Here is a 13,423-nt window from a genome sequence, read left to right on the forward strand (position 1 = left end):
GACCAGAGGTTCCAAAGAAATAACCCCTCCCCCCCCCCGAAAACCCCCTCAAAAGACAATGCTTTCTTATGGGAAAAGGAATTTTAGCTGCAGTTACATTGAAACATAGCATTTTTGGAGTTCCTCTTTTCAAACTGCCTCTTTCTTCTACTCTCTGGGCCCTCCAAACTGCCCCAATCCCAAAATAATTCTCTTGCAACTGTGCCATAACTCTACGAATTGCCCTCTCCTTAAACGCTACCTGTGGCAGCTGCCCTACCACTCTACAAAAGGTGCCGTCTTCAACTCTCCCAACATGCTCCATATAGACATAGAAACATAGAGTATGACGGCAGAAAAGGGCCGGCGGCCCAACAAGTCTGCCTACTCAAGAACCCTCCCTCCTAGAGAATCCATTTTTTAAGCATTCCTCTGGAGCGACCCCACCAGACGGTCCCATCGTCCCTTGAAGTCGAGCATGGTACTGGCCTCAACTATCTGACGTGGAAGACCATTCCATCGATCAATTACCCTCTCGGTGAAGAAGTATTTCCTGGTGTCCCCATGAAATCTTCCCCCCCTTTTAGCAGATGCCCTCTTGTTGCCGTGGGACCCATAGAATAAAAGATTTCTTCCTCCACCTCAATGCGGCCCGTGACGTATTTGAATGTTTCTATCATGTCTCCCCTTTCTCTGCGCTCTTCTAGAGAATATAAGCGCAGCCTGTTCAGACGTTCTTCATATGGGAGATCCTTGAGTCCTGGAAACCATCCTAGTTGCTATTCGCTGAATCGACTCCATTCTCTTCACATCCTTTTGATAATGTGGCCTCCAAAACTGAACACAGTACTCCAGGTGAGGTCTCACCATGGATCTGTATAACGGCAGTATAACTTCAGGCCTTCGGCTGATAAAGCTTCTTCTAATGCATCCTAGCATTTGTCTAGCCTTTGCTGACGCTTTCTCCACCTGATTGGCAACTTTCATATCATCCCGGATGATTACTCCCAAGTCCCGTTCTGCTGCAGTTCTTGTTAGGTTTTCACCATTCAGGTACATTCTGCATGGATTTACTTTACCAAGGTGCATTATCTTACATTTTTTGGCATATTGCTCTTATCACTAAAACTTCCCCACTCCCACAACTGCCCCAGCCCATGCACAGCACACATGCAGCAAACCACTATTCTACAGTGGCATCTGGGCACCCAGATTCTGTTAGAGAATACTAGCTCTGTATTGGCACATCTAACATTTATGCCTCTGCAGTTACACCAGCCAAAGACCTGGCTTGTGGTTGTATGAATGCAGCAGGAACAAATTTATGGTTTTCTGTAAAAATTAAATAAGTGAAGATGATTGTGACATTGCAACACAATCATTGTCATGAAACTGGAAAATCTAATGTAATCCACTGTTTGTGGGTTGCTCTATGCCTAAATAGGTTCAAGGCAACTTACAATTCAAGTGATTTGCAAAAGATAGAAGAAATGGATGAAAGGAGATATAGCAGGGGAGGAGGGAGGGGATATTTGAAGTACAATTTACATTGGAAGGGAAGTTAGAACAAGGTCAGCTTTGGGGCTGGGACTTGATATGGGTTTTATTAGCAGAAAGCAGAATGCACATTTTAACATATGATATAATGAATTTATAGCCCGCCAACTCATTTATATAAGGTTCTAAGCAGGATACAAAGCATAACATTTATTGTACTTTCATAGCAAAATAAGGCTTTTCTGGAAAATGCTGGCTAACAGCACTAGAAATAAAAATACTCATCTTGGTAGACACATCCAAGTGGTTTACAATGATGGTGGTAACAGTGCCAGATTTCTTCATACTCTCCTCTAGGAAGTTACTTACTTTTTGCCTTGAGAGAAGAGGTGGCTTAGTGAAATGCTTCTTAGCCATCTCCTGGAGGTACACCTAGTCATGCCACAATGAATATATATGAGAGATTTGCATATATTGGATGCTAATTGTGTGCAAAATCTAACATATGTATAATTTATTGTGGTAATCCTGGAGGCCTGACTTGAGTAGATGTGCATCCAGGACAGGGTTGAGAAATACTGACCTCATGTTTTAGGTTCAGATCTTGCTTTTGCTACTGATATTCATTGTGACCTTGGCCAAACCATTTTATCACCCATTACCTCAGATATCCTTGTAGATTTTTTTTAGGGAATGGACTTTTTGTACTTGTATTTAATTTCCTGTAAATTGCCCTGGAAGAAGGTGCTGTATAAATGAGAAAATAATTAATCATTGACTTGGTACTGCCAAGAAATTCTGATTGCTATTCCACTAATGTGGACGTCTGTCACAGAAGAACCAGAAACTATCAACTCATGAAAATGGTTTTCAATTAATAGTGACTTTTGATTACTACTGATTGAGGCTGAATTTAATTATTTAACTGCTTTCATTTTACAGAGCGAATTCACCAGGCTCAGGCTGCTGCTGCAAAGGCCAAAAAAGCCCTCCAGCAGAAACCAAAGCCCACCACCAAGACAGTAAGTTCTAGCTTTATGTCCTTCAGGTTCAGAGGAATGTTCTATCCATATCTATTCAACAAGTTGGAAAAGCATTGTCTCTTGCTATACATGACAATTGTCTTACCTGTGTTGGATTTACAGAGTTTTTGCTTTAGTTATTGCTTGGAGATAGTTTTCAGGATCCTGGGTCGGGGGGGGCGGAGGGTGCTATATCTTCTACACTAATGACTAGGATCTTTTGGAGACAGAGCATCAGGGAATCTTTGTACTCAGTTATAGGAGGTAACTCATCCAGCAGAGGGCGTCAAACCACGTTAACTCCCTCAGTTGGTAGAAGTGTAGAAACTAACAGCAGGTAAAGACAACTAACATTTGTGTTCATCTGTGAATTTAAAACATGCAAAGATATATGATTTTTTTGGTTAGATTGAACCAAAAAATGTTAAATTTTTTAAAAAAGACAATACAGACAATACAATTTCATCTACAGCTTTACCTTCTCCTCCCCTCTGCAAAGAATGTTCTGTGCTTCTCTCATGCTTTCTTGAATTCTGATAACCTTTTCATTGCTATCTTCTACTTTCTTTTTCCAAGGCCCACCTTTCTGTGATGAAGTGAATTGATTCCTTTAGTGCTCTCCTTTTGAGCCTTATATAATCAATATCTAGTCCTACAGTATTCTGGAACTATATGTACATTTAGTTTAAGGAGTTTACTATCATCCTTTTTTTTTAACAAAAGTTATGATGTCTGCAGACTCATTCAATAGTTCATCAGGGAATTCCAGATTAATTTGGTAAGAGTTGAGCACTCCAGTAAGTTTGTTTAGTCCTTAAACTTTCTTGACTCTTTGCCTCATTGCAGAAGTCCAGTAATAAGGAGAGCTCCATGAAAGTCATCACATCTGGTCCTTTCGAGTCAAGCCAGTTAAGCCTGGATTCAAGCATGCCACCAACACCAGGGACCCCTGGAACACCAACCACTCCAGCAATGCCTACTATACCAATCTCACCTCCACCTGTTACATCTGTGAGCAAGAGTACAATAAACATTGGATCTGAACCAGCCAAATCCAGCCAGAGGTAATACAGTTTCCAAGAGTTCCTTGAGGTGGAACTTGCATTTCTCATTTCTTCCATTCAGCCCTGCTTACCTTTTAATATCTCATTTCTTCCTCTTTTCTCTATGATTCTTTTGAAACTTGTTTTATTTCACAGTTGTCTCTATATTAACCTGGCCAAGATGTGTATATCAGGTGTGAACAGACCAAAGCAGTGCTTTAGGATAACCATCTGAGAAGGTCCATAGAATAGATTTTCTCTTAAAAAGTTCATAATATAAAATAGAAGAACAGAAACCCATCTGAAACCTGGTGACTTGGAGTGATGGAGTAGTGTGGAGGTTAAAGTGGGCTGAGAAACAAGTAACCAGGGTTCAAATCCTGCTTCTCTCACTGATACTTGTGACCTTGGACAAGTTACTTCACCTTTCATTGCCTTGGGTACGACTTGGATTGTAAGTCCATTATCCCAGGACAAGCAGGCAGCATATTCTTGACTGATGGGTGACGGCACCGACGGAGCCCCGGTATGGACAATTTTAGAGTGATTGCACTCTAAGAACTTGGAAAGTTCTAATAGGCCGCACCGCGCACGCGCGAGTGCCTTCCCGCCCGACAGAGGCGCGCAGTCCCCAGTTTCTTAGTTTCCGCGGAGCTAAGAAGACGCGTTTTTCAACGGCCGTTGAAATTTTTTCTACTTGCCTTCCCGCTCGCGTAAACCTTTTTTGGCTCTATTGTCTTTTTTCTTTTATTTCATTTTTGTAAAAAAAAAAAAAATCTTATATTTTTTTCTTCAATTTGGGTTTTCCCCGGCGGGGCTTACTGCCACTATCGAGGCCTCGGCCTTCGATTTGGCGGAAGCCGTTTTTCCTTTCATGCCCCCTCAACCAGGTTTTAAAAAGTGCCAGCGGTGTGCTCGGCCTATATCTCTCACGGACCCGCACAACTGGTGCCTACAGTGTTTGGGTCCTGAGCATCAGGCTTCCACCTGCACCCGCTGTGCCACGTTAAAGAAACGTACTTTAAAAAATCGCCAGATACAACAGCGATTACTTTTCGGTGCCGAGATGTCCGATCCCGTTCCTTCGACACCGACGTCGGCACCTTCACATTCGGCACCTACTTCTTCGATGCCGCGTGATACCACACCGGCGTCGCACCCAGGTAAGCCGGCTAAGAAGCCTTCCCCGCTGGAGCATCCTCTGGTCTCTATTGCAGCGAGCCCAGTCCTGCCGACCGTGAAACGCCAGCGTAAGCGCTCCGCCCCGATTGAAGTGAGTCCCTCGACCTCGGGCTCTTCATCTTCGGGGCGTCGAGCAGCACCGCAGGTACCGCAAAAGAAAAAGGCGGTACCGGTGCCCTCTTTGGATGAGCGCATTGCCGCCGTCCTCCAAGTGCAGCTAAAGGAGCAGTTACAACAACTCCTTCCTGCTCTATTGACACCGAGCCTTCCGGTGCCGGTCCGGTCTGAACCACCGGTACCGGTGGTAGACCAACCTCTATTATCGGCAGCATCCATTTCAGTACCGGCCCACTCGGCCTCATCGGTATCGATGCCTGTTCTTGCTCCGGAGCCGAGAGCCCAACATCAATCGGTACAGACTTCGGCACCGGTGCAACCGATAACATCTCCTGGTACCGTGTCGATGAGGTCGGGTAAGTCGGTGCGCAAATCCCGGCACTTGGAACCATCCACCCCAGAGTCCCGAGACCGTAGTTCCCATATCAGGGACCCTGATCTGTGGGGTGACTCTGAAGAGCCCTCTCTGTCTGAGGGTGAATGTTCCTCAGATGAGGATGAGCCTGCTGTACCTGATCCATCCTCTCAACATGATTCCACATCTTTCACCTCTTTTTTGAAAGACATGTGTACCTCTCTATCCATTCCTTTGGAGGCTGAATCTAAAAAGTCTAGAGCCTTTTTAGATGCACTTGATTTTGACCAGCCTCCAAAGGAATTTTTGAAACTCCCTCTTCATGATATCTTGAGGGAGACTTTCTATAAAAACTTAGAGACTCCTTTAACTATTCCAGGAGCTCCCCGCAAATTGGATTCATTATATAAAGTAATCCCTATTCCTGGGTTTGATAAGCCACAGCTTCCACATGAATCTCTGCTTGTGGAATCTACGCTTAAAAAGTCTGCAGGGTCTAGTGTATATGCTTCTGTCCCTCCTGGCAGAGAAGGTAAAGCCATGGACAAATTCGGTAAGCGATTATACCAGAATGCTATGCTTGCTAACAGATCTGGTAACTATGCTTTTCATTTTTCTTTTTATCTCAAGCATCTCCTTACCACCATGGCTTCATTTGAAAAGTACCTTCCTCAGCGCAAACAGCAAGCTTTTCATCACTGCTCATCTTCTCTGTTTCAACTGCGTAAGTTCATGGTTCGGTCAATTTATGACACTTTCGAACTTACCTCCAGAGCAACTGCAATGTCTGTGGCCATGCGTTGCCTTGCCTGGCTTCGGGTATCCGAGCTTGATGTTAATCATCAAGATCGGTTAGCCAATGCCCCATGCCTGGGGGATGAGCTCTTTGGAGAATCCATGGACTCGACCACTCAAAAGCTCTCTGCCCACGAAACACGCTGGGATACCCTGCTCAAAACCAAGAAAAAGCCTCCTCAGACTCGGCCTTTCAGACAGCAGTCGACTTATCAACGACGCTATGCAGCTCGCCCATTGCCACCAGCTTCCCAGCAACCCAGGCGTCAACAGCAACGTCAGCCTCCTAGGCCACAACAGCAGCAACCGGTGAAGCCACCTCCACAACAAAAATCGACGCAGCCCTTTTGACTGCATTCTCCAAAGCATAGCCAAAGTTCCCACTTCTACCCACCTACCTCAACCTATAGGTGGTCGTCTCTCTCTTTTCCTCAGCCGGTGGGAAATTATCACTTCGGACCAATGGGTCCTCAACATCATCCACCACGGCTACTCTCTCAACTTTCAAACCCTTCCAGCTCAAAGCCTGCCAAAAGAGTCTGCTTTGAACACCCCTCAGTCTGCCCTCCTTCTTCAGGAAGTTCAATCCCTCCTCCTTCTAAACGCTATAGAGGAAGTTCCTCTAGATCAGCAGGGACAGGGATTCTACTCCCGTTACTTTTTAGTCCCCAAAAATCAGGAGATCTCAGACCCATCCTAGATCTTCGCGATCTCAACAAATGTTTAGTCAAGGAAAAATTCAAGATGCTTTCTCTGGCCACTCTTTACCCTCTTCTCAATCTAGACGACTGGCTATGCTCCCTCGATCTCAAAGAAGCATACACTCACATATCGGTCAATCTGACCTCCAGACAGTAACTCCGCTTCATGATCAATCACTGTCAATTTCTAAACAAGGTGCTACCATTCGGTCTTGCCTCCTCTCCAAGAGTGTTCACCAAATGTCTCATTGTGGTGGCGGCCTTTCTACGCTCTCACCACCTCCAAGTCTTTCCTTAACTGGACGATTGGTTAATCAAGGCCAATTCACCTCAAACAGTACTCCTGGCTACCAATCAAACCATTCTGTTTCTACAACTTCTGGGGTTCGAGATCAATCTACCCAAATCTCATCTCATCCCCACTCAGAGGCTTCAATTCATTGGAGCGGTACTGGACACAGTCCTCATGAGAGCATTCCTACCATCCAACCGTCTTCAATCTCTATGTCAGCAGGTGCTTCCACAACGTTCCATCTCTGCCAAGCAAATGATGATACTCTTGGGTCACATGGCCTCCACAGTTCACGTCACACCCCTCGCACGTCTTCACCTGCGCACTCCTCAATGGACCCTTGCTACCCAGTGGTCCCAAGCGACGGATCCTTGCTCACGACACATATCTGTGACATCATCTCTTCATCAGTCTCTACAATGGTGGTTAATATCCTCAAATCTCTCCAGAGGTCTTCTGTTTCATCTGCCTCCTCATCAATTTGTCATTACCACCGACGCCTCCCCTTATGCCTGGGGAGCTCATTTGAACGAATTCAAAACTCAAGGGCTTTGGACAGCCCAGGAAATGAAACATCACATCAATTTCCTGGAACTCAGAGCGATGTTTTATGCCCTCAAAACCTTCCAACATCTTCTCTTTCCTCAGGTCCTCCTGCTGTGCACAGACAATCAAGTTGCGATGTACTACATCAACAAGCAGGGTGGGACAGGCTCTCGCCTCTTGTGCCAGGAAGCCCAGAAGATTTGGGCCTGGGCCACAGATCACCAACTATTCCTGAAGGCTATCTACATTCAGGAGGAACAGAATTCCTTAGCGGACAACCTCAGCAGAATTCTCCAACCTCACGAGTGGACACTCGATCCTGTAACTCTTCAGTCCATCTTCGCTCAGTGGGGCACTCCTCAGATAGACCTCTTTGCAGCTCCTCACAACCACCAGCTGCCCCTATTCTGCTCCAGACTCTACTCTCCTCACCGTCTGGCAGCGGACGCTTTTCTTCTGGATTGGTCCAATCTGTTCCTATATGCTTTCCCTCCTCTGCCGCTCATGTTACGAACATTGTTCAAGCTCAAGAGGGAACGAGCCACCATGATTCTGATTGCTCCACGGTGGCCCAGACAACATTGGTTCTCCCTTCTACTTCAACTCAGTTCCAAAGAACCCTTTCTGCTTCCACTATTTCCTTCTCTGCTTACGCAGCATCAAGAGACTCTTCTGCATCCCAACCTCCAGTCTCTACACCTGACAGCTTGGTATCTCTCGGGCTGACTTCTCATGATTCTCTTCTGTCTCAGCCCGTTCGTTCTATTCTGGATGCTTCCAGGAAACCAGCCACTCTGCAATGTTATCATCAGAAGTGGACACGGTTTTCTTCTTGGTGTCTTCTTCATCATCATGATCCCACGTCCCTTGCAGTGGAGACTTTGTTGGATTATTTACTTTCTTTGTCTGACTCTGGCCTCAAATCTACATCCATCAGAGTCCATCTTAGTGCTATCGCTGCTTTTCATGAGCCAGTCCATGGAAAACTCCTTTCAGCTCATCCCCTAGTCGCCAGATTCATGCGAGGTCTTTTCAATGTAAAACCACCTCTTAAAGCACCTCCTGTAATCTGGGATCTTAATGTGGTTCTCTCTGCTTTAATGAAGCCTCCATTTGAACCTTTGGCTACTGCCACTTTCAAGTTTGTCACTTGGAAGGTACTTTTTTTTATTGCGCTCACCTCTGCCAGGAGGGTCAGTGAGCTTCATGCACTAGTTTCTGACCCACCTTTCACAGTCTTTCATCACGATAAGGTAGTTCTACGTACACATCCAAAGTTTCTTCCTAAGGTTGTCTCTGAATTCCATCTCAACCAATTCATTGTTCTGCCTGTCTTCTTTCCGAAACCTCACTCTCATTCTGGGGAACAGGCTCTGCATACTTTGGATTGTAAAAGGGCTCTAGCTTACTATCTAGAGTGTACGAAACCCCACAGATCAGTTCCCCAACTCTTTCTGTCCTTTGATCCGAAAAAATTGGGACGTCCTGTTTCTAAACGTACGTTGTCTAATTGGCTGGCAGCGTGCATTTCATTCTGTTATGCTCAGACCGGACTGACACTGGAAGGTTCTGTCACTTCCCATAGAGTCCGAGCGATGGCAGCATCGGTAGCTTTCCTCCGTTCCACTCCTATTGAGGAAATCTGCAAGGCTGCCACTTGGTCCTCAGTTCATACTTTTACTTCTCATTATTGTCTGGATGCATTCTCCAGACGAGATGGACACTTCGGCCAATCTGTTTTGCAAAATTTATTTTCCTAATGGCCAACCTTCCCTCCATCCCTCTTTTTGTTAGCTTGGAGGTCACCCATCAGTCAAGAATATGCTGCCTGCTTGTCCTGGGATAAAGCACAGTTACTTACCGTAACAGGTGTTATCCAGGGACAGCAGGCAGATATTCTTGCATCCCACCCACCTCCCCGGGTTGGCTTCTTAGCTGGCTTATCCTAACTGGGGACCGCGCGCCTCTGTCGGGCGGGAAGGCACTCGCGCGTGCGCGGTGCGGCCTACTAGAACTTTCCAAGTTCTTAGAGTGCAATCACTCTAAAATTGTCCATACCGGGGCTCCGTCGGTGCCGTCACCCATCAGTCAAGAATATCTGCCTGCTGTCCCTGGATAACACCTGTTACGGTAAGTAACTGTGCTTTCAGGGAAATAACTTGTGTACCTGAATTTGTAATGTACCTTTGAGCTCAGATTCAGAAAAGGTGAGTTACTAACTCTAAAATCCAGATCCAACTGTGACCACTGGTCATTCAGCCTCCAACATAGCAACAGGAGGCCCCTCTGAAACCTTGTGACCACTGATGGAAAGTAGTAGATCAATTCTTTTTGTTTACATAAATGTGACTTCCTGTTTATACCTTTTTCCATTGCCTGTGTCATACTTCTCTTAGGATTTGAGGGCTGCATACCATTGAACTCAGTCAGCTCTCTATAATAGTAATATAATTAATTTTATTAAGCTGACAGACCCATTCTCTCCAATTTTGTACTTGGTGTGGTACTTTCTTCCTAACAAACTGTGTAATTTTTTGTTTTACTTTTACAGTGTACTTCTGGTGTCTTCCCCAACAATGCCACAGCTAGGGACGCTGCTCTCCACAGCCCAGAACAGCCAGACACAGGCTGGGACACAGACCACAACACGGGTAGTGAATCATGCAACCACAACTGGCCTTCCTCAAGTTCGGGTGGTGACAGCACAAACCAGTTTGCCTGCTGTTTCTCAACAGGCCTCTGTGGTCACACAGGCGCTACAGCAACCTCCAGCAGTGTCCCAGATCAGGGTCCCCACCACAGTCACTCAAACCAAGATGCTTCCTCAGGTAAGACTGCTAAAAATAAGCAAACCTTATATTTTAAACCGCATGTTCATGAAAGGGAGGTACTAATAGCATTTGCTATATCCTGCCATAATGCTGATATTTTCTTGTTCAGGCTTCTATATCCAGCCTGAACAAGACCCACTTAATGAGACTTACACATGGTTCTGCCAAGGTGCCTCAGTACTGATTTGAGTAGCACTTTGCATTATTTATAACTGAGAACCCATCACGATTCTGCCTAATGTACCTCAATTCAGATCTATACTGCCTTTTACAGCATTCCCTGCTATTCCAGTACTGAACAAGACACATGGCTCATCTAAAGCACCTCAGTTTTGGCCTAAACTGCCTCCTGAAAAATGAAAAACACTGTGGGGTGGTCTACGCCACGAAGGCAGTCCTATCTTCCAGCAAAGGACCTAGGTGTCACAAAAGTCAATGGATATGGAACAAAACAGTAGAACCAGGCCCTGGACTCCAGGAGTTAAAATATCACAGTTTATTGGTGTTCAAAACAAATCAATATCACAATAAAATAAAAATCTGACAGATGCCAACAGGATAAAAACATTAAAACATCAAAATTGTACTGTGTTTGAGGTGAACAGACCCTACACGGTCTGTGTTTCGGCAAAGAATTGCCTTCCTCAGGGGTCCTAAAAAAGAATGACAACCATACAAAGAAAGCAGAAAAAGAAAACCAATCAGATTTTGAATATGAACAATCCAATATAACAAAAACAAAGAGTGTTAGAAATACAGTGAGCCCCAAACACTGCACAGGCTGCTTTTTTTAGAAGCCTCCAGACAGACTTGGGAACCTTTGTGCATGGTGCAGTATATCTAGGGGGGGATTTCAGTGTCCCACCGGATCCCTCTTTGGACCACTCGGGGGGAGGATGTAGAGCACTTCGGAGCCCCGCCAAAGCGCTTGGAACACTGATGCTTTCCCTGGGACTGGTTGATAGTTGGCGACTGCTTCATGGTTCCCAAGAGACATTTTACCTTTTACTTTCATGCCCAAAATTCTTATACTATGGGTGTGGATTCATAGGATCCAGATGGGAGAGCTGCAATGGGCAGAAATAGAGACGATGCACATTTCAGATCAAGCCCCAGTCTGGGTGGCCTGTAAAGGGTTACTGGATCCGGGGGGGTAGACAATATTGGAGACTCAATGAATCTTTATTGGGTTCCCCGCCCGTAGTTGAGGCGGTAGAACGCACTATTCGGGATTACTTGGATTTGAATGATAATGGGGAGGTCTCTGATGCTACTTTGTGGGACACCCTAAAGGTAGTGATTCGGGGGGAACTTGTTAAATGGGGGGCTAGATATAAGTGCCAGTGAGCCCAAAGCTTCCTCCAGTTACGAACACGCCTGCTTCAGCTGGAAACCGCTCACCAGGCTGGACAGGATCCCCAGACACTGGTCGAACTGCAATGGGTGAAAGATGAAATATACCAACTTCAGGTGGCTGAGACTGATCGCATGCGGGAACGATTTAGACTAAATATCTATGAGCATAGTAATAAGGCTTGTGCACAATTTGCCAGGTACATCTGGATTAAACGGGCCCGGGCTACTATAATTCGGATTCGTGGAGCTGCGGGAGGGGAACTGAAGGTTACGGATACGGCGATTCAACAGGAGTTCTTGTATTTTTATTCTCAGCTATATGGTCCTCCTGAGCCGACGGACAAGGAGGCGCAGTCTAGATTCCTCAACTCGATATCTGTACCGGTACAGTTCTTACAGATTTATAAAATATAAGATTTATTTATTTATTTTTTAGTATTTATATACCACTTATGGCCAAAGTGGTTTACATTTAAGTACTCAAGCATTTTCCCCTATTTGTCCCTGTGGGCTCACACTCTACCTAAAGTACCTGGGGCAACGGGGGTTTAACCTACTCTTCTATGAAACTGCGCTAGCGGTTTTTAGCACAGAGAGCCGCACTGAATGGTCTGCGCTGCTCCCGACGCTCATTGAGTTCCTATGAGCGTCGGGAGTAGCGTGGGTCATTCAGCACGGCTCTCTATGCTAAAAAAACACTAGCGCGGTTTCGTAGAAGAGGGGGTAAGTGACTTGTCCAGGGTCACCAGATGCAGTGTGGGATTTGAACCCACAACCTCAGGGTACTGAGGCTGTAGCTCTAACCACAGTACCACACACTCCCTGTGCTCTTTACAGAATCATGTTTTACAGATACAGATGGCAGCCACGTTTGCATTTGCACAGCACAAAAGCTTTTAAGCCAGAGTCTTCAATTTGTCTCAGGCCTTTTTCCAGCTTTATGAGTCAGTGCCTAATAACTATTAAATGCACAATTACGTTAGGAGTTTAATTTAAAAAAAATCAAGATGTGAGCTAACTTGAATCTTATAAGCAGAGTGAAAATACTTAAAGGTCAATATTCAAAACCATTGATGTGGTCAGCAACAGGTGCTGACTCCTAAGCTTAAAATGCTGACCTAGGACATGGATACTGTTTTGGGGTTAATTATGTAAAGAACATAAGACTAGCCTTACTGAGTCAGACCAATAGTCCATCATGCCCAGTAGCCCGTTCGCATGGTGGCCAATCCAGGTCACTAATACCTGGCCAAAACCAAGGTGTAGCAATATTCCATGCTACCAATACAGGGCAAGCAGTGGCATCCCCCATGTCTTTCTCAATAACAGACTATGGACTTTTCCTCCAGGAAATTGTCCAAACCTTTCGTAAAACCAGCTACGCTATCCGCTCTTACCACATCCTCTGGCAAATGCGTTCCAGAGCTTAAATATTCTCTGAGTGAAAAAAAATTTCCTCCTATTGGTTTTAAAAGTATTTCCATGTAACTTCGAGTGTCCACTAGTCTTTGTAATTTTTGATGGAGTAAAAAATTGATCAACTTGTACCCGTTCTACTCCACTCAGGATTTTTTAGACTTCATAGAAACATAGAAAAAAGCAGCAGAAAAGGGCTATAGCCCACCAAGTCTGCCCATTCCAAGTATCCCCTCCCCTGAATTTACTCCCTTAAAGATCCCACTTGAGTATCCCATTTTCTCTTAAAAT

General features: G+C 45.2%; 1 protein-coding gene across 3 annotated transcripts in view; it reads left to right on the top strand.

Annotated features, from left to right (window-relative positions):
* Positions 1–13,423, top strand: part of NFRKB (nuclear factor related to kappaB binding protein) — a 203,937-nt gene that overhangs the window by 152,265 nt on the left and 38,249 nt on the right. For all 3 annotated transcript variants that reach the window (XM_033918440.1, XM_033918442.1, XM_033918443.1), the window contains 3 exons: positions 2,419–2,498; positions 3,345–3,562; positions 10,081–10,357. In XM_033918440.1, coding sequence (XP_033774331.1) covers positions 2,419–2,498; positions 3,345–3,562; positions 10,081–10,357 — 575 coding nt within the window. The remainder of the gene's footprint in view (positions 1–2,418; positions 2,499–3,344; positions 3,563–10,080; positions 10,358–13,423) is intronic.

The sequence above is a fragment of the Geotrypetes seraphini genome, chromosome 13 (assembly GCF_902459505.1).
Source record: "Geotrypetes seraphini chromosome 13, aGeoSer1.1, whole genome shotgun sequence".
Taxonomy (NCBI): Eukaryota; Metazoa; Chordata; class Amphibia; order Gymnophiona; family Dermophiidae; genus Geotrypetes; species Geotrypetes seraphini.